Raw genomic sequence first — 22918 nt, 5'->3', positions numbered from 1 at the left:
GGCTTCCCAAGGGGAGTGCTTGGAAGGTGACCATAGTGATACTCAGCAATGAGGCATATAGCACTTTTTCTAAGATGAGTTCACGAACCTAACTGTCAGACCTCGTATTTTAACCAGGGGTAGAAGCAAGACCAACTGGAAATGTTTTAACTATTCTTAGTTTTTCCTTTTCTCATGTATCTGATATTTTGAACACTTATTCTGGGTAAGGCTCTACACTGAGCATTATAGAGTCTTCTGAGATGAATTAAACTTGGATTGCTCTGGAAAGTTTCATCTGTATTTATATTTTATATTGGGTCCTTTCAAATTAATCTCTTCCAAACATTCCTAGCTCAACCCTAAGGGAAGCTCTTCAGGAGCCTGTATCTAATCTATCTCCCTAAGTCTTAGTGTTTCCTCATTTCCATGAGTAAAAATCTTTTCTAGAAGGATGCTTTTGATGTTTGTAGGTATGTTGACAAGAATTGTCTAATAATTGGTTGAATGGATTCATCAGGAAGATGGTGCCTCCTTAATGGACTCATTGAAGGAAAGGCTGAATGTTGATGACATTCTCTTCTGGCTGGGAGTTCACATTATCAGGACATACTATTAGGTTCTCTTCAGGGCTAAGGGTCTTTGAGTCTGTGCTCCTTCCCTGATGTGCACGCACATCATTTCCTCAAATATAAATTTCCAAGTACTTGATGCTCTGTCTTTATTTTTATCTGTATCACACATTAATAGAATTGCCAAATTATCCTTTTATGACTGTCTTTTGCCCAAATGTGCAGAGAGAAAGAGTAGTGAGAGGGACCTGCCTGTGGCTCAAGGAGTAGGGTGCTGGCCCCATGTACCGGAGGTGGTGAGTTCAAACCTGGCCCCAGCCAAAGAAAAAGAAGAAAGAAAGAAAGAGCAGTGAGAGGCGAGAGCATCCCTCCAAATTGCTTTGTCTGTGTGTACACTTACGTGTGACAGCCCCTCAAATCAGTTCTTTTGCTATCCACTGTTTATCCTAAAAGAATTACATCTGGGGTACAAAAAATTCTGATCAATTAAAGAAGTTATTGAATTGGTTTTTTGACAACTAGGGTTTTCACTGAATTTTCAATGTAATCATAAAGTAAAATGAAATATACTTTGTTCATATAAAGTTACAGATGACATGGTACCTTTGCAATTTCACGGCCCTTTTAGTTTCAGGGAACATCTTGAAAATCACCATGTACAAGTCATTGCGATGGAACTCTCTTGTTTTCTTTTTCTTTTTTTAAAAAATTTTATTTATTTTTTAATTTATTTTATTAAGTTAAATATACATAGATCATGAATACATTTATGCATATGTGGCGTACAATGTGTTGATTTTTTTATACAATCTGACATGGTTACATCAAACCAATCAACATAGCTTTTGTTTCCTCTACTGTGTGTTGAATACCTATACAAACTGGGGAAGAAGCTGATTTTTACTGTTGCTTAGAATTGAGCCAGAAAAAAATTCCTAATGCTTCCATCATAAGTATATTCAAATTCAGGTCTGACATTTCCCTTGCTTCTCGATTCAATTGGATTTCATTCACCTCACATTGATTGAATAGCTTTTATAAGGCAAGCATTGGACTAACGATTATTAACTCTGAGTGTTTAGAATTTGTGTTCAGTGTCTTTTAATGGATGAGTATTAGGACTATCATTGGTATTGGAAAAACCTCTTAATACTAATACCATATTGTTCTCATAATAATAAGAATTTGGAGTAAAGACTATATATTTTCTCTTGCCCTGTTTAGTATGGTTTTGCTCAGAAAAATTGGGATTGAAATTAGAGTTTTATAGATCAGTAAAGGTTTAACCAAGCAATTAGAGCTAAAGTTGCCAAATTGTAAAATAATTTAAAAACTCTCACATAGATCTCCATGGCTATCTTTAGACAGGCTATGTAAACATGACCACTGACACAAGTTAGCACTCCAGTCTGTAACCACAGTGTCTGTAACCAAAAGACACTGTCCCTCTGTGATAGTCAATGTTTTTATTTTTTTTTTCATGTCAGACGGGTAATGTGCCGACGTGGTAACAAGGTTTGTGGGAGGCACATCTCATGCATGGGCATGAAAACCCAATCATCACGCTTATGAACTACAAAAGGATCTGACAGTCAATATTTTTGATGTGAAGAGGCTAGATACTCCCCAGTGCAGGTGATCCTAACTCAGTGCATTGATTCCTTTGGCTGAGAGGACTGGCCACACTGTAGTGATGGCCTGACAGAATGGTCAGGGCATCCATGGCCCAGAGAACTCTGGGGTCTGGGAACCAAGCCCCAGAACAATTTGCAGAATTGGCAACTGTAGGCCAAGATGATTATTCTTTTAACATGTACACTTCAGCTCTCTCATTTTTGTCATGGTGTATTTTCTTCCTACAGGAGCGGTCAACAAAAGCAATGTAGTGACAGCAAGTACCTCCATCCAGCTCCTGGATGAGCGGAAATCTCCCGTGGTGGCAGGTAAACAGCAGATTTCAATCATGAGCATAAAGTCAGCATGGCATCCATTCATCTGACCAGTCAATCTGATTCTTTGCAGCATGTGTATTCTCCAGAAAGTCAATTTTGAAAGGAGGCAAAAAAATATTAAATGACTTCCTCCTCAGCTTGGTGTCATCTCCTCCAAACCAAGGCTCTGATAACTGGTGGCTACTGATGTGAAAACAGAAATCTTTCCCAGGGTTTCTATTCTTAAACTCTTAGCCAGGAAGAAATTGTTGATATGCCAAAGAGGACTTCTTGGTGGTAGATAGCGTGTTCTTTCAAAGTCAATGCCACAATCCCTGCTTCTATATCATTAGGATGACAGTGCGCGTACGAGGAAATTACAAGTTTGTTTTAGGCAAACACAAACTGAAATGCGCTCTTCTCCAGAGAGACTGAAGTTTTCATCACCCTAATCTGTATGAGGAATTAGCGTGTATGTATCTGCAGGTGCTGGGTCTGGGACCAGGGGAAAGCCAAAACATTTTACAACTGAGGGTTGTGAATTGTCAAAGACTCCCTGTCTCTGGCTTTTCCCATTTCTCTCATTTCTAAAAAGTGTCAGCGGGTGGCTGGGGCCTTTCATTGGTGGTATTTGGCATGAAGCGCTGGAATCTACCACAGATCCTTCTTTGAGGACAGCTTCTGACAAAAACAAATCCCCAGAGTACATCTGGCACATAGTCCTTTCCACGGTATAATTGTTGGTTGATGGATGGGTGATACACTCCAAGCACCATCCTGGTATTGGCCAGGTTTACCAAAGGGAGTCATTTTGTTTTGAGGCAGCCTCTTTCAATAAGTGGTACTTGAGGATGACTTTGAACATCAACTTTTGTGTCTTTGCACACTATGAATATTTGTGGGAAGAAATGCAAATGGAGCAGATGGAGGAGACCCATTTGAAGTGGTTGTTCTTTGGCTAGGAAATACTGTTTTTTTCCTGATTTTATTCCTGACTTTGCCTATGCACCATAATTGTATTAAGAGGAATTGAAAAATGTAGGGACGGCAGCCCTTGTTATTTCTGGATTCCTGGATATGACAAGGAGAACAGTCTTATAAATCTGACCTATGGCTCTTCTTGAACTAAGTAGACCTATAATTAATCAGCCAGGAGATATGGGCTCTGAGGATTCACAGTTGCTGTCTTCAGATTTTGTCACTTAATGTCTCATGTTCCTTAAGGAAAGTAGGAGACAGGACCATTTAACTCAGCAAGATTTATTTTTGCTTAAAGGAGGTCAGACTTGCTTACCTCTTGGCTAGCCCAGCCAGCTAATTCTGGAGGTATGTTATCTCCTAGGAGCCCTGGCCACATGCAGCAGCTGGCAAAGACATGTTCTGGCCCAAGCTCTCTGTCCATCTGTTTGAAATGTCTTTTCCTTGGTTTCTAATTCAGTCCTTGTGAAGGTTGCTCTGGGTTGGCCCTAAGGTCACTGTGCCTATCCCTGCCAACTCTGTCCAAGATTACAAACTATGGCCATATGTTTCCAAATGCCTTATATTTCACAAATGCCCATTTGGCAGAAAAAGGCTGAAACAGACTGTCTGGTACCGTGTATCCAGGTTAGAGAAGAACGTGCATTTTGCAAGAGGTTTGCTGGCCTTTTATTGAGTGACATAGCTGGCTGGAGACCACAGGCAGGTCATGAGACAGGGTTGGCCATGCTGAATGGGTAGACGAGGTCTCCTCCTGTTTACTGCTTCTCTCTGTGTGTCAAATGGTCCCCATTTTCAGAAGATAATTACAGAGTAAGACCAAGAAGCCAGGTCATCCGAAGAACTGTATTTAGTTCTTACTTTTTAAAATCGGTGATTATTAACCTTCTTTTTCAAACCGCGCATGGTAGAATTGCTTGGTTTTGATCTTGAAGGCTGTGTGGATGCACCCCGGGAAGCCAATGACCTCAGGAAGACCTTTCTTTCTGTAAAAGCAGAACGGCCTCTTTAGCACATCCTGAAAGTTTCACTGACTCTGACTCAGCCATCATGTCACTGTGTGATTAGGTTTGGTAACTTTCCTCTGTGTATTTTCTTCAAATTAAGTAGACATTGTTTACCACTCTAGAATCAAAAAGGCCCTTTTAATTGGGGAAGAGGCCTTGCTTTGGCAGATGAAGAGGAATATGTGCGCAGGCCTGTCCCGTCAGCATGCCTCCAACAGCAGATGGGAGACAGTCGACTGGCAGTAATTTGGGGCTTCAGTGAAACTTTGTGTTAAATTAAAATTGATCCAGAAGAAAAGGTGTACAACTTTGCAAACTCTTATCAAGGACTCCACTGAAAGGCCTGCCCCACTCCTCAGGCTTCGTTTGGCATTCTCATGTTTCTTGGCTATGTGTGTGACGGGCAGAAAGAGTGTTTTGTTTTGTTTTGTTTTTTGCTTTATTCTCTTCTCTTTTTTTTTTTTATTTTTTAAACAAAAACATTTATATACTCATCTGTCAATGACACCTTTGAAGAAAGGCCAGTCAAACTGGGCAGGATTCCATTTGTACGTCAGCCTCAGTGCATAAACAGGCCCCATCCATCTTCCCGGCCTATGACACTGCTTGCGGCCCTTCTCTTATGAAGCCTGCCAACCCTCTCACTGCCACCAGTGTGCTGCGGTTTTCCAAATTGCTTTCCCACTGCACAGCCAGAAGTGGAAGGACTGGTCCTTTGGCCTACCGGGTCTCTCCAGAGCCCTGGAACCTTCTGTGTATGTCAGGTCTCTGATCCATTTTTGGTTGCTGTTGGAAAAGCAAACTTTGGACTATAAGGTCCACCTTGGTTTGTTCCTCACTCTGTAACTTGCCAAGTGTGTGGTCTTTGGTCTCTGAAGGTCTATCTAAAATAGGGTTGGGATTATTACCTCCCTTGCCTTACTCTGTGTTGATTAGATGAGAAGATAAACAAGAAAATCTCTCAGTATAAGAAAGTGTAAAAATGCTACGATTTGGAGTAATCCAATTTTGTCTTTAAGTTGGTGGTATAGCCCTTCATTCATTTATTCAGTAAGTATTTCCTGAGACTCCACTTATAGCTATAAATAAACCAGTATCTTAGCCCATTTCATGCTGCCATAACAGAACACCATAAACTGGGTAATTTGTAAAGAAAAAGAAATGTAGTTCTTACAGTTATGGAGGCTGGGAAGCCCAAGGTTGAGGCACCCACATCTGATGCAGGCCTGCTTGTGGCATCATCCCTTGGAGGAAGGTGGACAGTGAAAGGGCAAGAGAGCATGAGAGAGAGAGGAAGTGGGCCATTTGTCAAGAATCCACTCCTGTGATAACTCACCCACTCCCATGGTAACAGCATTAGTCCAGTCATGGAGACAGAGCCCTGATGGCCTGACCACTTCTAAAGGTCCCACATCTCAATGCAGTTGTGTTGGGAATTATATTTTCAACATATGAACTTTAGGGGGCACATTGAAACCATAGGAACAAGGCTCTGTGATTGACATCCTTCCCTTCTTCCATAGATCTGTAAAATAGTGGCTATTTTTAAAGTCATGTTTACATAGGAAGAAGTGAATTGAAAAGCTGAAAAAAAAAATCTGGAAGCTCTTAGTGGTCAAGGATTTGTTTTTTTCAACTTCTGTCCCTCCTCACAGTATAACCCAGTGGAATATCTAAAATATAGTTCATTGTTGCCCCCCAATAAGAGCTTTATAAATTGAACTGAACTCGTAGAAACCCATTTTGGCCTAACTTACTTACCGTCCACTTGAGTTTCATAAATTTCCTTAGTCATGGTGGTAATTCTTTACTCCCCTCTCAGAGAAATTTGGCCCTGTAGGTCAAGAGTAGTAGGCACTGCTTCTGTCACACCAGGTGGAAATGCCCTGGAGGGGAGAAGACAGTCTTAGGGAGGAGGAGCTGAGCCAAGGGGTCGGTTCCTCAAGGAACTGAGCTCAACAACCCCTCCTGCGTTGTTTGTCTGACCTCCATATCTGCCTTCTAGACCCTCCCTCTGACAAATACAAAAACTAATTTCAATTTTTGTTATGAAGTTCAGGCTGCTGCATTTTTGTAAATAATAAATAATGAATTCTGAATGCTTTACATTTACTTCAAAATGTACATTTTTAACATATCAAAATCTAAATTTGCTCCTAAAACTGTTCCATTTTGATTTCTTAAATAATTATAAATTCTCTAAGGGCAAGAACTGTCCCAATTATCTTTTTATTTCAAGTGCCAAGTACAAAGGCTAACACGTAGTAGACATGTGAGAAATATCAGTGGAATAAGTGATTCAAGAAAGGAGGGCTCCATTTTCACCTGCTTACTAATTTACTAACTAGGCCTGTGGGTCATGACCCCTTTGTAACAATGAAAATACATCCTGTATATCAGATATTTACATTATGATTCATAACAGTGACAAAATTACAGTTATGAAGTAACAATGAAAATAATTTTATGGTTGGGGGTCACTACAACATGAGGAACTGTATTAAAGGGTCGTGGCATCGGAGGCATTAGGAAAGTTGAGAACCACTGAACTAGGCAATGGAAACAAAGTACTTGATTAAAGCTGTAGGAGAGGTACCTAGAAGCTACAACCCCAGTCCACATCATAATAATATAATATAGACCAATATGGATAGTTTAAAGGATAGAAATTTGTTTGGTGTCCCATCCTAAAAGCGACTGTGTTGAACCAGTAGTTATCTCTGCATCAGTTGATGTCTTTTCTGAGGTTTACACATTTAAGGTGATGTTTAGAATAGCTAATCTGATCATCAGCAGAAAAGAAAATATTTTAGACAGTATAGAAGCATTTTTTAATGCTCCTTTAGCCCTTTTAAAATAGCTTTCTTAAGGTATGATTTATATACCGAAAATTCACTATTTGAATTGTAAAATTCAATGATTTTTAGTAGGTTTTGGGGGGCTCTGATCTGCAAGCCTGTTTCTTTGCAAGAAACATAGACAGCATTAGATCCATTCCTTGGGGGGGATATTAGCATAAATCTCATAAATCTCAGTCTAATTTGCATAAATCAAGGCAGCTTAATGAAGGAAAGATCCCACTTAATCAGCTAATTAGAAAATGGATTAACATCATCAACCATTAGTTATTGTTAGGTATGTGCTGTTTAACCCGACTATAGTATTTAATGTGGACCCATCATTGGACTTGGGGGAATACTCTTAGCAAAATGTTATAGACACACATTCAGCTCAGCAGTATGCCTGTGGAGGGATCTAACTACTATGTCAGAAATTATGTATCATGTCTGCTTAGATAAACCTATAGTTTCTTAAACCTGAGCAAAGGAAGCGTTTTATTCTGGCAAAGATGAAAACTTATTGATTAGACCAATAAGATTTCAACCAGAGGCAATCTTGCCCCCTAGGGGACATTTGGCAACATCTAGAAACTTTGAATTGTCACCCCTGGTAGGAGAGGTGCTACTGGCATCTAGTGGGTAGAGGTCAGGAATGGTGCCAAATATTGGGGAAAACACAGAGGATAGCCTCCAAAACAAAGAATGATCTGGTTCAAAATGTCAGTGTGGTGAGTTTGAAGATCACTGGGTTAAGAGAACACACAGGCTTTATTTCTTTGTGTCTTCGAATTCAGTGTTTTCCCTTACAGACTAATTTTTAAAACAATCCTGTGTAATTGCTACATTTTAAACTAAATAATTAGATAAATACATATTTTTCACCTATTATGTACCTAGTGTTGGTGATGCAACTGTAAACAGGTACTCTAAGGGCATTGTAGAGTGCGTCAGGATTATGTTGGTTGATGTAACAATGAGGATACTGTTGGCATCCGATGCCCAGAGGCTGGGCTGATAGCTGCCCAATGAAGAATCACTCTGCCCAAATGCTGCAGCACCCTGAGACCACTGAGCATGGCCAAGACGCTGCCAGTGGAGAGATTCCATTTGGATGGGAGATACCAGATAACTGATAAATATTGCTTGAATGGAAGGGAGGAAAAAAGGATGGAGGGAAGGAAGGGAAGGAACAAAGAAAGGAAAGGATGGGCTTGGCCCCCATGACACAGTGGTTATGGCGCCAGCCACATACCCCCAGGCTGATGGGTTCGAACCAAGCCCAGGCCAGCTAAATAATTGCAGCAAAATAATAGCCAGGTGTTGTGGCAGGCGCCTGTAGTCCCAGCTACTTGAGAGGCTGAGGCAAGAGAATCGCTTAAGCCCAAGAGTTTGAGGTTGCTGTGAGCTGTGACACCACGGCCCTCTACCGAGGGTGACATAATGAGACTCTGTCTCAAAAAAGAAAGGAAAGGATGAATAGGAGGAAGAAAGGGAAGGAAGGAATCTCAGTACTGGTACATAATCTCTAGAAAATAGAACGGAATAAAGAGACGAAGTGTGGTTAGCAGTGGCAAAGGGGGAAGTGCACACTCGTGTTCTTACTTATGCTCGTACGGGTATGTGGCAGGGCAATGCCTCTCCCGGATGGGGGTGGCTAAAATAGGCCTCCCTGACAAGGTGATGTGAGCGGAGATCTGAATGCTGAGATGCTGCCATCATGCAAAGATATGTGGGAAGAGAATTCCAGACAAAAGGAACGAAGTTCTCCAAAAATCTCGACTGAATCTAGAATGAGATTCTGCATAAATACATCCATTTTCCAGGAGAGGGCTCTGAGACCTGAATGAGCCTCTTGGGTTTTGAGGGTATTTAGCAGGATGTAAAAGCAAAGCTTTTAAGGAGGGAGGTAGGTGACCCAGGGTAAGTAGGGAATTCAAGGCAAATCTTGGCTCCAAAAGTCAGCTATCAGGTAGGGCTTTTCATGTGTTTGGCATTGGTTTTTTTAACAGATGAATGGGTACAATCCACAGAAAAAAGCAGGTCTAAACTGGTAGGACTGACAAGAGCAAATTTAAAGAAATGGATTAGTGTTGTAGTTATTACCAGGCTGTATTTAAAGTCTGCAGCAGAATCTGAGAGTTAGAACTTAGAATTAGAACAGCTGCTCTGCCTCCCACAGTAGCCAGTGACAAGGGCACGTTGAGGATTATTGGCCCAGAAATAAAAATAGCCCAGAGTTTGGAGAAACTCGATCCTCTATGCTAAGTCTCCAGGGCACTCACTTCCAGCAGTCACCATCCCTTTCTAAATTCATAAAAGGTTCAGCATATCCTCCACTCAAAAATCAATAGCAGAATTTTGGGGCAAAAGGTCCTCACGCCTGGCTTCTGAACTGGAAAGTTAAGCCACCTCTTTGAGAGGTCGTGGTGGATATGGAGGTTAAACTCACCGTGAACTAAGTGTTCAGGAGTGAGTACAGGCCATTCCCTGCCCCCACTACCACCCTGGGCCTTAGTTTTCACATTGCTAAATCTATCTATCTATCTATCTATCTATCTATCTATCTATCTACATATATATATTTATTTATTTTTTGGTATTTACATTGGATTTCTAAAAGCCTAGATGAAAATTTATTTCATCACTACAGAAAAGGAAAGGAATTAACCAATAATGGAGTATTTTTCACACCCATATACACCCAGATTCAGTCTGGCTTTGGGGAATACCCCTGCCTCCTGTTGAGAGAAATAAATGAGTATATGTGTATGTGTGTGTATGTGTAAAAATATGTATATGTTTATATTTAAAGTGCTTGGTAAATGTCTACAGTTCAGTACTCAGTAATCATTTGCTGCTCATTGATTATTGCTGTTGCTCTGTTTGTTAAGAGTTGCCATGTTGCACCCAGCAACACTTGTCACTGGCCAGTATTGTTTGTTGTATGTTGTTCTCTATGAAAACTTGCATGTGGGAGTAGCATTAAAATGTCTTGACGTGTTTCATATTAACACTTTGAAGCTTACACGCATACTTCTATTACCTATGCTGTAGAGCAGAGAGGCTGGCAAACTATAGCCCAGGTGAAATGTAGGCTGCTGTCCATTTTCGGTTTTTCTTTTTTTTTTTTTGAGACAGAGTCTCAGTAGAGTGCCATGATGTCACAGCTCACAGCAACCTAAGGGATTCTCTTGCTTTAGTCTCCCAAGTAGCTGGGACTACAGGTGCCCACCACAATGCCTGGCTATTTTTTTGTTGCAGTTTTCATTGTTGTTTAGCAGGCCCGGGCCAGGGTGGAACCAGCCAGCCTCGGTGGATATAGCCAGCACTATAACCACGGTGCTATGGATGCTGAGCCACATTTTACTTTCTTTTTTTTAATAGTTTTATTTAAATATATTTCATGAACTATAAAATTTAGCCATTTATACAGTTCATTGGTTCTTAGTAGATTGACAGAGTTGTGCAACTATCACCACAATCTAATTTTAAGATTAGTTTAATATCACCAAAAGAACTCACCATATATCTTCCCTCATTTTTTTTTTTCTTCTCCCATTCTTAATACACTGCTTGCTACCTCAGCCCCAAGAAACCACTATTATTTCTACGGGTTTTCCTATTTAGGGACATTTCTGATAAATGGATTCATATAATATATGGCCTTTGTGGCCAGCTTCTTTCACTTAGCATAATGTTTTCATGGTTTATCCATTGGTAGTTTTTGTACTTTTCTTTTTTATTGCCAATTAATATTTCATTGTATGGTTATGCAGCATGTTATTTACCCATTCATACCCTGATGGACCATTGGGTTGTTCTCACTTTGTAGCTGTTGTTAGTAATGTTGATATGAACATTCATGTCCAAGTTTGGTGTTCATATGTTGTTATTTCTCTTGGAGAGATACCTAAAAGTAGAGTTGTTAGGTCATAGGGTAACTCTACATTTGGCATTTCGAAGAATGAGACAATTGTTTTCCAAAGTGGCTGTACAGTTTTGCACTCCTACCAGCAATGTATGAAGGTTTTAGTTTTTCCACATCCTATCTGCTCCTTATTATCTAGTTTTGAAATTTAACCATGATAGTGAGCATGAAGTGATTTGCATTTCCCCAGTGATTAATTATGCTGACTCTATGTTCATGTGCTTTATTGCCATTTGTATATCTTCTTTGGAGAAATGTTCATCCAGATCATTTGCCCCATACTTAAATTAGATTAGGTTGTCTCTTCATTGTCAAGTTCTAAGAGTTCTTTATATATTCTGGATATAAGTATCTTGTCAGATACGTGCTGCCTGTTTTTGTAAATAAAGTGGTATTGAAATGCAGTCACGCCCATATTATCTATAGTCACCTTCCTGCTGTAATAGCAGAGCTGAATCATTGGATAGAGACTGTACAAATTGCAAAGCCAAAAATATTTACTATCTAGACTTTTCTGTTATGAAAAAACTTGCCAAACCCAGGTTTAGATGAAAATATGTCACACTATCTATTTAAAAGAAGAATAAAAAACACTGATTTGTTCACTCACCTATTTAAGCATGTTCTTATAAAAATGAAGTAGATATTTTAATCAGAGGTCATATTTAATCATAAGTAAATGTTGAAGACAGAGCTTCATGTATCAGAAGCTGTCCATCAGTTGTGCCTGATGTTTTTGTACATGTGGTTACACAGAAATCCCAATGAAAGATCTTAAGCTTTCTAAAAATATATGTTCTCATTGTCAGTCAAGACAGTGATTTACTTAATCTTCACTCTAGTTTATAAACCTCTGAACAGTGCAATCAGCATAATGCTTGGTAGAGCATTGGAAATGCCCTCACATGCTTTGGTGGAAAACAGTTTACGGAATTTTTTTTTTTTTCCAACATAGCTCATGAGAGATTTGGGGATTTATTTAACTGCCTTTATCCAAGCAAATCTCCTAGTGACCTTGTTGGGATTTTGATCTCAGTTAAGTCTTGACTATATATGACTCATGCTAAGTGAAGGGCCCACAGAGGATAAATGAGCTGACGTGAATTTCTCTCCCCTGGGAAGAGAGAAACCGGTGTGGGCAGAGTCTGCTGCAGGAGTGTAAATAGTCTGACACACAGTCCATGGACTTTCTTGCCCATGGAAAATGCTGTGGTCAGTCTGTGGTGGGAAAGGGACAATGCCCATTCATATCTTTTAATTCCCATTGCCTCCCAAAGTTTGCACTTACCAAGAATTCTTGGGTTCTATTCTGGTTGAAAAACTCCATGTGAAATCAGGATCAAGGTCTGAATGTCCTTCCTACTTCAGGTCCAAATTATACATCCCAGCTCAGGCAAATGGGAGCACACAGTTATCCTTAAAAACAGAAATTTCAGAGTGAGAATATATGCATGGTCATCTTTTATGCTTTACATCACTAGTCTTCTTCCACCAACTTCCAGATTATAGATGATATAATCAGGTTTTTAAGCCAAAATACTTTTATTACATTATTTTATTTGGGTTATGTGTTACTTTTTGATGCTGTGTGCTCCTTTCCCTGGCTCTGTCTCACTCTGTCTGGGCCACGCTCCAATCAGTTTTACCCACAGTGAAACATTTCTCATCTAGGTCACCAATATTGCCTTCCGTGTTAGGAGAAATTTATGAATCCATAACTGAACTTCAGTTGTTCATTTCTCCCAGTGCCTGACTGTGTTGATCTCTTTCTCATTGAAATATCTCTGTACTTGGTACTTCACCCACCTCACTGCCTACCCCTGCTTCATCTCCTGTGTTGGGAGATTTCCTAATACTCATGTCCCTGCTTTGGAAGTGGTGGAGAATCCAGGACTCTCCATCTGTGCTCCTGTTCACTCCCTAGTCTTGAAACACCATCCATGAGCTGGTGACTCCCAATCCAGCCTTCTTTTTATTTGACTTTTCCTGGGCTACTCAGCATCTCTTCTCTAAAAGGCCCATCAAATTCAGCAGATTCTATGCTGAAGTCCTGACTCCAGTCACACTCTCCCCCTCCACCCTTCCACCCTCAGGGGTGTCCAACCTGTGGCCCGTGAGCTGCATGCTGATTATTTGAGGCCTGTTTTGCTTATCTATGGTGTTGAATATGGAGAAAAGTAAGCATGGACCTTTTTTCTTATGGTCATCAGCTTTCGTTAGTGTTTGTGTATTTAATGTGTGGCCCAAGACAACTTTTATTCTTCCAATGTGTGGCAGAAAAGAAAAATGTTTGGACATCCTAGCCTGGAAAATCTAGGTAAATGCAACTTGGAAGCTATCATTATCCAGTTATGCAGTCTGAAAACTTGGGAGTCATTTATTTTTTAAAAAATGTTTTATTGGGAAAAAAAATATATATATATATATATTTTTGAGACGGAGCTTCAAGCTATCCCCCTGGGTAGAGTGCCATGGCATCACACTCACAGCAACCTCCAACTCCTGGGCTCAAGCGATTCTCCTGCCTCAGCCTCCCAAGTAGCTGGGACTACAGGCACCCGCCACAACGCCTGGCCATTTTTTTTTGGTTGCAGCCATCATTGTTGTTTGGCGGGCCCAGGCTGGGGATTCGAACCCACCACCTTAGGTGTATGTGGCTGGCGCCTTAGCTGCTTGAGCCACAGGCGCCGAGCCGGAAAAAATATTTTATTGGGGATAATATCAAACATACTCAAAAGTAGGCAGAAAATATAATGGAATTCTACGTATCCTTCACCCAATCCTAGTAGCCATTAGCCCATGGCTGTTGCATCCTTCAAATCCCCAAACCACTACCACCCATTCTATACTATTTTAAATCCAATCTTATTTATTACATCATTTTGTGCATAAATATTTGCATCTTTAAAAGATAAGGACTTATTTGTATTTTAATATAGCAATTCTACTACTGTACCTAAAAATAATTCCTAAACCTATAACCTAATCAGTATTTAAATTCCTAGGTATCTCAAAAAGAATGTCATTTTAATTTTTATTCTTTTATACAGTTTGAATCAGGATCTTTTTTTTTTTGGTTTTTATTTTTTCTAAGAGATGGGGTCTCTGGTCAGTCTAAAACTCCTGGGGACGGCTCCATGCCTGTAGCTCAGTGGCTAGGGCGCCAGCCACATATACCAGAGCTGGTGGGTTCGAATCCAGTCTGGGCCTGCCAAACAACAATGACAATTACAACCAAAAAATAGCCAGGCATTGATTGTGGTGGGCGTGTATAGTCCCAGCTACTTGGGAGGCAAGAGAATTGCTGAAGCCCAAGAGTTGGAGGTTGCTGTGAACTGTGATGCCATGACACTCTACCAAGGGTGACACAGTGAGACCCTGTCTCAAAATAAATAAATAAATAAAATAAAAATAAAACTCCTGGGGTCAAGCATATCTCCCACCTCAGCCTCTCAAGTAGTTGGGATTACAGGTACATTCCTCTCTACCTAGTTTTTTTTTTTTTTTTCTCTTTCTTTTTTAATTTGAGATAGTCTTGCTCTGTTACCCAGCCTAGAGTGCAGTGGCACAATCATAGCTCACTGCAACCTTGAATTCCTAGGTTCAAGAGATCCTCCTACCTCACCCTCCCAAATAGCTGGGACTACAGGTATGCCCCATCACAGCCTGCTAAGTTTTTTTTTTTTTAATTATTTTTTTGTAGAGAGAGGGTCTTGCTATGGCAAGGCAAGAGTAGGGTCTTGTTCAGGCTGGTCTTTAACTCCTGGGCTCAAGCAATCCTCCCACCTCAGCCTCCCAAATTGCTGATATTATAGGTGTGAGCCACATATGCAGACTGCACCTGATTTTGAATCATGATCTTGAAGTAATTCTTAACTCTTCTCTTTTGCTTTCTACCCACAACCAATCTGTCCATAAATCGACATGGCTCTTTCTTTAATTTATTTGCAGAATCTGACCACTTTTCTGTGCTTCCACTGGGTCAGACCATTTCCATCTCTCTCCTGGATTGTTGGAGTAGTCTTTTAATTGGTCTTTCCAATTTACTCAGAGTTAAGAGCCAAAATTCTCACAATGGCCCATGTAGTAGTTATCTCTTGCTGTGTAACAAACTGTACCAACATTTACTATCTGTGAGTTGGGAATCTGCATGTAGCTTAGCTCAGGGCTCAGGGCCTCTCACAAACAGAGGAACAAGTTCTACCTTCTCTCCTGAGATCACTAGCAGGACTCACCTAGTGCCTTGTAGTGTGCTGAGGTGAGGGTCTCAGTTCCTCTCTGATTGTTGACCAGGGACCTCTATTTCTTCCTAGCCATGCAGGCATCTCCTTAGGGCAGCTCACCAAGGGCTATTTAGCTCCCATAAAAATGAAGGCTATGTTAACCAGTTTGATGGAAATGTCATGGATTGTGTGTGAAAACACCACACTGTACCCCCAAAGTGCATCAATGTACACAGTTACCATTCAATAAAAAAAAAAAAAAAGGGAAAAGAAAAAAAAATGAGCTAGAGAAAGTGAGCAAAATAGGAGCCAGAGTTTTGTTGTAACCTAACCTCGGAAAGGATGGTGTACATGTTTGGCCTGTTTTGTTTATAAGGAGTGAGTCACTGGGCCCAGCCCACCACCAGGGAGAAGGCAAGAGTACCAGCAGGCAAGACCACTAAAAGAGATCTTAAGATCTACCTGCCGCAACTCACAGGGTCTGACATGATTTGACCCCTAGTTACCCTTGGGTCTTTCTACTCGCCCCTTTGCCCTCTCACCCACAGCCTCTAATGTTCTTCATGGATGCCCAAGCTTGCTGCTGCCTTGGGGTCCTTCCACCCGCTATACCTTTTCCCTGTGACTGTGTTTTTCTTCAGATATCTTCACCACTGGCTCCACCATTTCCTTCAGGTCTCTGCCTGATCACCACACACTTCTTCCTCCACACCCTCTGCACTCTCTGCCCTTAACATCTACTTTGTACCACGTGATATGATTTTTATTTCTCTTACTTACCCCTCTTTAGCCCCTCTTTTAGATACTAAGTTCCACGGGGCATGTACTTTATGCTTCTCGTTCAAGCATTTATTCTTGATACTTCGAATATCACAGCAGGTACTTAGAGATTTGTCAATTTGTGGACTTTGCTTTGTTCTGTAACACTATTAGCAAAACCATTGAGACCTCACTCTGACTCTAACTGATAAGTGAGCAGCACTGGCACTTTGTTGCCGTGACTTCCACATTCTTAAGTTCCCACCCCCTTCCCGCCCACCTGCAACTGAAAATTGCAGATTTCGGATTTGAAAATTCGATTTTCTTTTTATTTGTTTGGCCTCTAGATCGTAGAATTTTTTATTTGTTCTTAGGATTTGAATATTTTGCCAGAATCTATTTATTTAATTTATTATTTGTTTTTCTCTAATTTAGTTTGATTATGATTCATATGTGCCAGGCACTAGCCTAGACCAGCTTTTCCTATTTTTCTCATTAATCTGTCTTAGAATAAGCCTTTCTTGATCTAAATAACTTGTATTTTTCTTTAGCTCAGGAAAGATCACTTCTCAGATTTTTAAAAAACTTTTCCTTCTGTTTAATATGTTCTAATATAGTGGTTCTCAACCTTTCTAATGCCACGACCCTTTAATATAGTTCCTCATGTTGTGGTGATCCCCAAACATAAAATTATTTTTATTGCTACTGCATAACTGTAATTTTTGGTACTATTATGAATCACAGTGTAAATATCTGATATTAGGTGACTCCTGTGAAAGGGTCGTTTGGGTCACGACCCACAGGTTGAGAACTGCTGTTCTCATATAGTTATCGGGAAAACTAAGTAGCCACATGCTGGTCCTTCATATTGTTTTTTCATTTCTATCATCTCACAATTTACTCACTTCTGTTTTCCCTTCTATTAATGTATTCTGGAGTGTGTATTCCTTAGGATGTGTTCTAGATTACTGATTATATTATAGTTTTGTTTTTTTTTTTTTTTGTATCTGACAATGACTGTGCTGGATTTTAGTCATCAATTCTTTATTTATATGTTATTTGCTTACTATTATTATTCATTATCATTTTTGATGCTTGCAATTATTCACTTTTTCTGTCCTTATAAGGGGATCGTTTGCCTCCACCCACTGCCAGTTCATCTGCGGTGCCTTCCCACTGGAGCCATATATGTCTCTGCCTCATTAACTCTGGACTTGTCTATATAACATGACTTTGCCAATAGAGTATACATCAAATATACATGTAGTGTGTGTATGTGTGTGTGTGTGTGTGTATACGCACACAGAGTACACCAAATCCCACCAGAAATTTTAATATTATATAATATATATAATTTTATATTATATTGGGATCATTCTACATATAAAATTAATTTTTTCAGGTCTCTTCTGTATCTGGAAGGAAATGGTGCTTTTCTTTCCTTTTTTAAAAAAATAGTCTAGGGGGCTCCAAGTTAGGTGTTCTTTCTCAATTTTAATCATCCTTAACATACGAAGTGTTTCCCAGTGAACAGGGCTGATGGTGTTCCTCCTTGAGTGTCCCTTCCTGTTGGCTTTAGGGTACTCCTTGGAAAGACTAAGATAGGAGGCCACTCAATACACATAGGCCCTAGACAAACGTCTAGCACCTGGACATCTTGGATGTCTCCATTGAGTGTGGTGTTGCAGGATTGGTAAGAAGATGCCACCTCCCGCTGCCTAGTGGTCTGATGACTTAACCTGGATAAAAAAACTAGTCTGCTGTTTTCAATCCCAGTAAGAAACAGTAAGTAAACTATAGTCCCTATATTATACTCACTGCCCGCCTTTCCTTTTCTCATCCTTTTAAATGCTACACCACTGAAGACAGTGATAGGAAAGGGTGCTTTCCGTCTGATGTTTTAAACCTGATGTCTCAGGGAAAAGAGTATCATCATCAGAATAGCTAGGGTAGACGTGTACTTTCTTCCTTTATCACCTACTCATCTGTCTCAAAGCCACGTCTTTGCTTTGGAGAGTGGATAATCCTCCTAGAGTCTTGGATATACATTTTTTCTCTTCTGTGTTTTAATATTTCATTAGGAAATACTACTTACATAAATTGTCTTTATTCAAATAATTAGTGTAATAATGTCTTAGTCTTGATATTGTGGTCTGCTACAGGATGAATGGGGAAGGTCAGATTGTATTATCCACCCTAACCTGATGCGCCTACCACCACATTTATCAAGCCTGCAATTAATTATGTGTATGACTTTTGAAAGTTTCTTTCCTTTTCGATGCTTCTATTTCCTATCTACAAAATAAAGCACAGAACTATATCAGGGTAGCAAATAGGTTTAATCTCTTATGTCAACTCCAGTTAATCAGGAGTGGGAAAACATATTCTTAAGAATTTCTGAGGCCTTCTCTGGGCTGTGCAGATAAGTTTGCCATGATCTATTAGCAGTGTCTACAATGAATAGAGAGGCTGATGGCAGCTATTCTGAAATTTGCCAGACCCAGACTTAATGCTCTTCAAGCCCCTTCAGGGCTCCTCAGTCCTCTGATTCTTCTTCTGGTTTTTCTTGATGAGCTTTGTAGGTGGGTGCCATCCTGTCCATCTAAATGAATATTCAGTGTCATTGGAGTGAAAAGCAGGTGTGGAAAGTTCACTCAAGAATCTAAAACAAGGCTTGGTGCCTGTAGCTCAGCAACTAGAGTGCCAGCCACATACACTAGAGCTGGCAGGTTCGAATCCAGCCCAGGCCTGCCAAACAGCAACTATAACCAAAAAGTAGCCTGTGGTCTCAGCTACTTGGGAGGCTGAGGCAAGAGAATTGCTTAAGCCCAAGAGTTGGAGGTTGCTGTCAGCTATGACACCATAGCACTCTACCAAGGGTGACACAGTAAGACTCAGTCTCAAACAAACAAAAGAATCTAAAAGAGATTATGGTCAATAGAAATAAATAAAAATAAAAATTTAAAAAAATCTAAAAGGGGGGTGATTTATTAATGAAGGAATTTCTCTGAATGGAGTAAGGGTATCTTTGAGACCTCATTATAATTTTTCATTTAAAAAAACACTTTAATCAAAAGGGCAAACAGGACGGTTCTCTGAAGTCATGCATGATCCGGCAATGCCATAGAAGGCTGGAATATCATCGTTGTGAGGTTTCCATCAATAGCACTTAGCAATGGATGTGGTGATGTACTTTTTACCAAACTGGAAACAGCAATACTCTGACCTTCAATAGAAAGTTATAAATTTTTAAGTTACTGTTTAATTAAGTGAATGTGTGCTGCAGAGAGATTAATTTAGAAGTTGATTTAGCCACTTCCTTTGATATTCAGGATCTAAAGACAAAGACAGCATGTTTTTGTCTAAACTGTCTAACTTGAGCAGTGAGATTTGATTTTCATGAACCTTGCAGAAGAAATTCACGTGGAAATCACTAGTTTCCATTCTTGTAAGGAACAGTGGAAAAATAAAACACCCAGGTATCCTGGCATTTTATACTTTGGTAAGATTCTTCCTGCAGGGCCGGGGATATTTGTCTAGATTGTAAAAGCTTTGCAGATATAGATTTGGAACTAGATAATCTTTCAACAGAACCTCTATGGCAAAGGATAATCTTTATTCTCTCTCCTAATATGCTCTACTGGAACAACAATAGTATCTGTTTGTGAACTTGTGATCTCTGGCAAAGCAAAAATCACCAATCTATACCCATATCATTCTACTAAATATGATGAAAAAACTAACTCTATGTTAGGTGGTTTTCTCAGAAACAATGAGTACCATACGTGACTTGTGTTCACAGTATACCCTCAGCAAGTCTCTGTGATGGAAGGACATTTCTATGAGGGAATCTATGAATATGACAGCAGCAATAAACAGCTGAAAATAATCTATGAGGCGTTTGCAAATTACCCCTCATGAGCTGTAGTCATTGTGAAAGATAATTTGTGGTTCTCGCAGAATACCCTGCAAATTGGGTCTTTCATCTGCAATGCTTTTTTTACAGTTAAAACATTTCATTTCTCATATTAACAAATGATAACTCTGCCTTTGCTAATCTAAACAATTCGATTTATCTTTTTTTTCTGGGCTGGAAAGCTGTTGACATTTCAGGGTAAGTAATTATTTTCAGTGCCAACTGCTGTTTGTAGTGACTGTAGGCAAAAGATAGAAATCCGTTCAGACTGATCGTTTTCCTTAAAGGCTACCTATAAAGCAGGAAGTCTTTTTACCTGAGTTATCATCTATACTTAGAAATCTAATACAGAGGTGTTGACAAGTGAGGATTTTAGTCATGTTCAGGGCTTTCTGTGGTATACTGGTCATGTAATCCCTGTGGGCAGGGGGACAGGGTTGACCTGCATTGTCACCACCCTCTGGCAGGGCACAGAGCAGTCTTAAATCACCACAGTTAGAGGAAACACACATTCTTGGCCTCATCGTTCCCAGCTAATGCAATATCTGGCCAAGCATCCCATGCAGTAGGTGTCAGGATTACATGATAAATACTCCTGAGAACACCTTGCACCATGCCCGGTACATAGCGCAAGCTCTGGAAATATTTGGTGGAATTGGTATGAGGTATAAAAATACATAAATTTCCTTTCTCGTATTGCTTTCTCAAGCAAGGACTCTTAGTCCAGGAAAGAAAGTTCTGTTTCACCTAGAAAGTAGTTGCTTCATCCTTAGAGAGGATGCTCAGCCTTGCCCTCTGAAGTGGCACAGGTGACAGAGCAGTGAGGAGGTGCCAGGGTCTGGGGCTGAGCGGATGCAGCAGCAGGCTTTTCCGGGGGTCTTTTTATGATCTACACTTTAATGTATCTGGGTTTATTTTAATAGGGGAAAAAAAAACCCTTACCATCAAAGTTTAAAAAGTTTCCTCTCCCCCCCAGAAAAATCATCTAATAAAATTGCTGCTCCAAAAAGATGGGCCACCTTTAGCCTGTGGGGGGGTAGGGCCGACACTAGTTATGCAGCACTGTGGGCCGGTGCAGATTTCTCTGTGAAGATCAGAGGTGCACTAGTGTGAGACCTGCATGGTATGGTGTGGTAGGTTCACCTGTCTGTTTCTCCCTATAGCCTCTTTGCCCTGTTGGGCACAGCTTACATTCCATCTGTCCTATATTCATGTGAACTTTCCATTCACTTTCTAGTTAAAGATTGGACTACTGCTTTAGGATCAAAACCAAATTTACATGGCCTGAAGAAGAGAATATAGAGCCAGTACCCTGAATGGCAAATGTGTTTTATCCTTTGAACCCACTCCAGTTGATTAGTTCTGGTTGCCTACAGTGCTGTCTTAAGGCATCTGTGTTGCTCAGCTGGGAGGAGTGCTGGGATTGATTAGCGATGTCTGTCACAGCCTCTGGATGGACAGCGTGCCCTATATTTGCCATTCTGTGTTTTTAACATGTCCACAACTCCTCTGTGCAATCTTCCTGTGTAAAATAATTTAACACTAACAGGTGACTAAGTATGAGCCAGGGCCTATCTGTGAGAACAGGTAGATTCCACTTTAAGAAAACCTAGCATGAGAAAATGCCAATTTACAAAAATGCATAAATCTGGAGCCAATTATTTCCATTACAGAAAGATTCCACGAAAGGTTCCTTTAAATAGCCAGCTCCCCTACTGCATTAAAATGATGATTCAATTTACAAAAATTCACTTTGCATGCAACTCTTCAAGACCATGTCTATGGAGTAAAGCCAGCCACACCTGATTTTTTTAAACCACGGCCTAAATAATGTTCAGGATGGCTGCGCCACCTATCTCGAGTCTCTGGGTAATTCCCAGTCTCTGCAGGCTTCCTGCTCCTTTCTTCCTATCCCAGAGTGTTGAGTAGACAATCTGGGTGGTGGTCAGCAGCTGCTGGCTTGCACCCTGACACGGCTGCATTTCATTAGTGGGTAAACTGATTGCTCCAAGGATGTTTATGTGTGGGTGTGGTTGTACAAGTCTGTGCGTTCTGTCTGTAGATACAGATACACAAAAGTCATTATCTCGCTCTCAGCCCAACCTAAATTCATTCCTGCTGTGAGAGTTATAAATGGAAGGTTCCAATCCCTTGGTGGATATAGCCTTTTGGTAATATCTTCCCCGAATTCTGGCTCCCCATCCTCTTTGTGTTTGTTTATATGTTATTTACCCTCACATCAGAAAACTTCCCCAGACTCTGGGCCTGAGTCCCATTATCCAGACATGGAACCCTCCTCTTCCTCTGCGGCCTAGAAGGCCCCAAATGGTTTTCTGATTTAGAAAATTAAATATATCTGACTCTTGTGGCAAGCTACAAAATTCCCAACCAAAAGATGCTCCCATTAAACATATAACATATACAACATCTAAAAGTATCACCAATCTAGCATGAACTTGAATTACAGAAGCATTCGGTGCCCCTCAGGTAAGTTCACCAGCCTTTTCCCAGGCACTCAAACTTGGGCAGCTTTCCAGCGGACCATAAAGCTCCCAGGAATGCTGACTGGCTCATGTGTTTGAATTTCCATTGCTCTGTGAAAGCAACTTAATCTGGGGATAAGTACCTGAAAGAGATGGTCTCTTCCCTGTCTCTGTGTATGGTCTCCCCACCTCCTAGACAAAATCATTGCAATACCCTCTCAGGCCCAGAGCATAAGTATCATCTCTGTTCATCTAAGATATCTTAAAAATCACAACATAAATTTATTCCCAGAAATATTTTT

At 40.3% G+C, this 22918-nt stretch overlaps 1 protein-coding gene and 1 non-coding gene across 2 annotated transcripts in view; one reads left to right on the top strand and one right to left on the bottom strand.

Annotated features, from left to right (window-relative positions):
• The window catches only part of CACNA2D3 (calcium voltage-gated channel auxiliary subunit alpha2delta 3), an 876027-nt gene that overhangs the window by 717120 nt on the left and 135989 nt on the right, over positions 1-22918 (top strand). Inside the window, exon 26 of the mRNA XM_003781696.2 lies at positions 2414-2494. Within this exon, the coding sequence (XP_003781744.2) occupies positions 2414-2494 (81 nt within the window). The remainder of the gene's footprint in view (positions 1-2413; positions 2495-22918) is intronic.
• On the bottom strand, positions 2033-2136 carry LOC111725826. Its single transcript, XR_002773793.1, has one exon. It is a non-coding gene; the product is annotated as a small nucleolar RNA U13 (small nucleolar RNA).

The sequence above is a fragment of the Otolemur garnettii genome, unplaced genomic scaffold (genome assembly GCF_000181295.1).
Source record: "Otolemur garnettii isolate 467f Iridium unplaced genomic scaffold, OtoGar3 scaffold00002, whole genome shotgun sequence".
NCBI lineage: Eukaryota > Metazoa > Chordata > Mammalia > Primates > Galagidae > Otolemur > Otolemur garnettii.
Note: the sequence above shows the minus strand (reverse complement) of the source record. Positions and strands in the feature narration are given on the sequence as shown.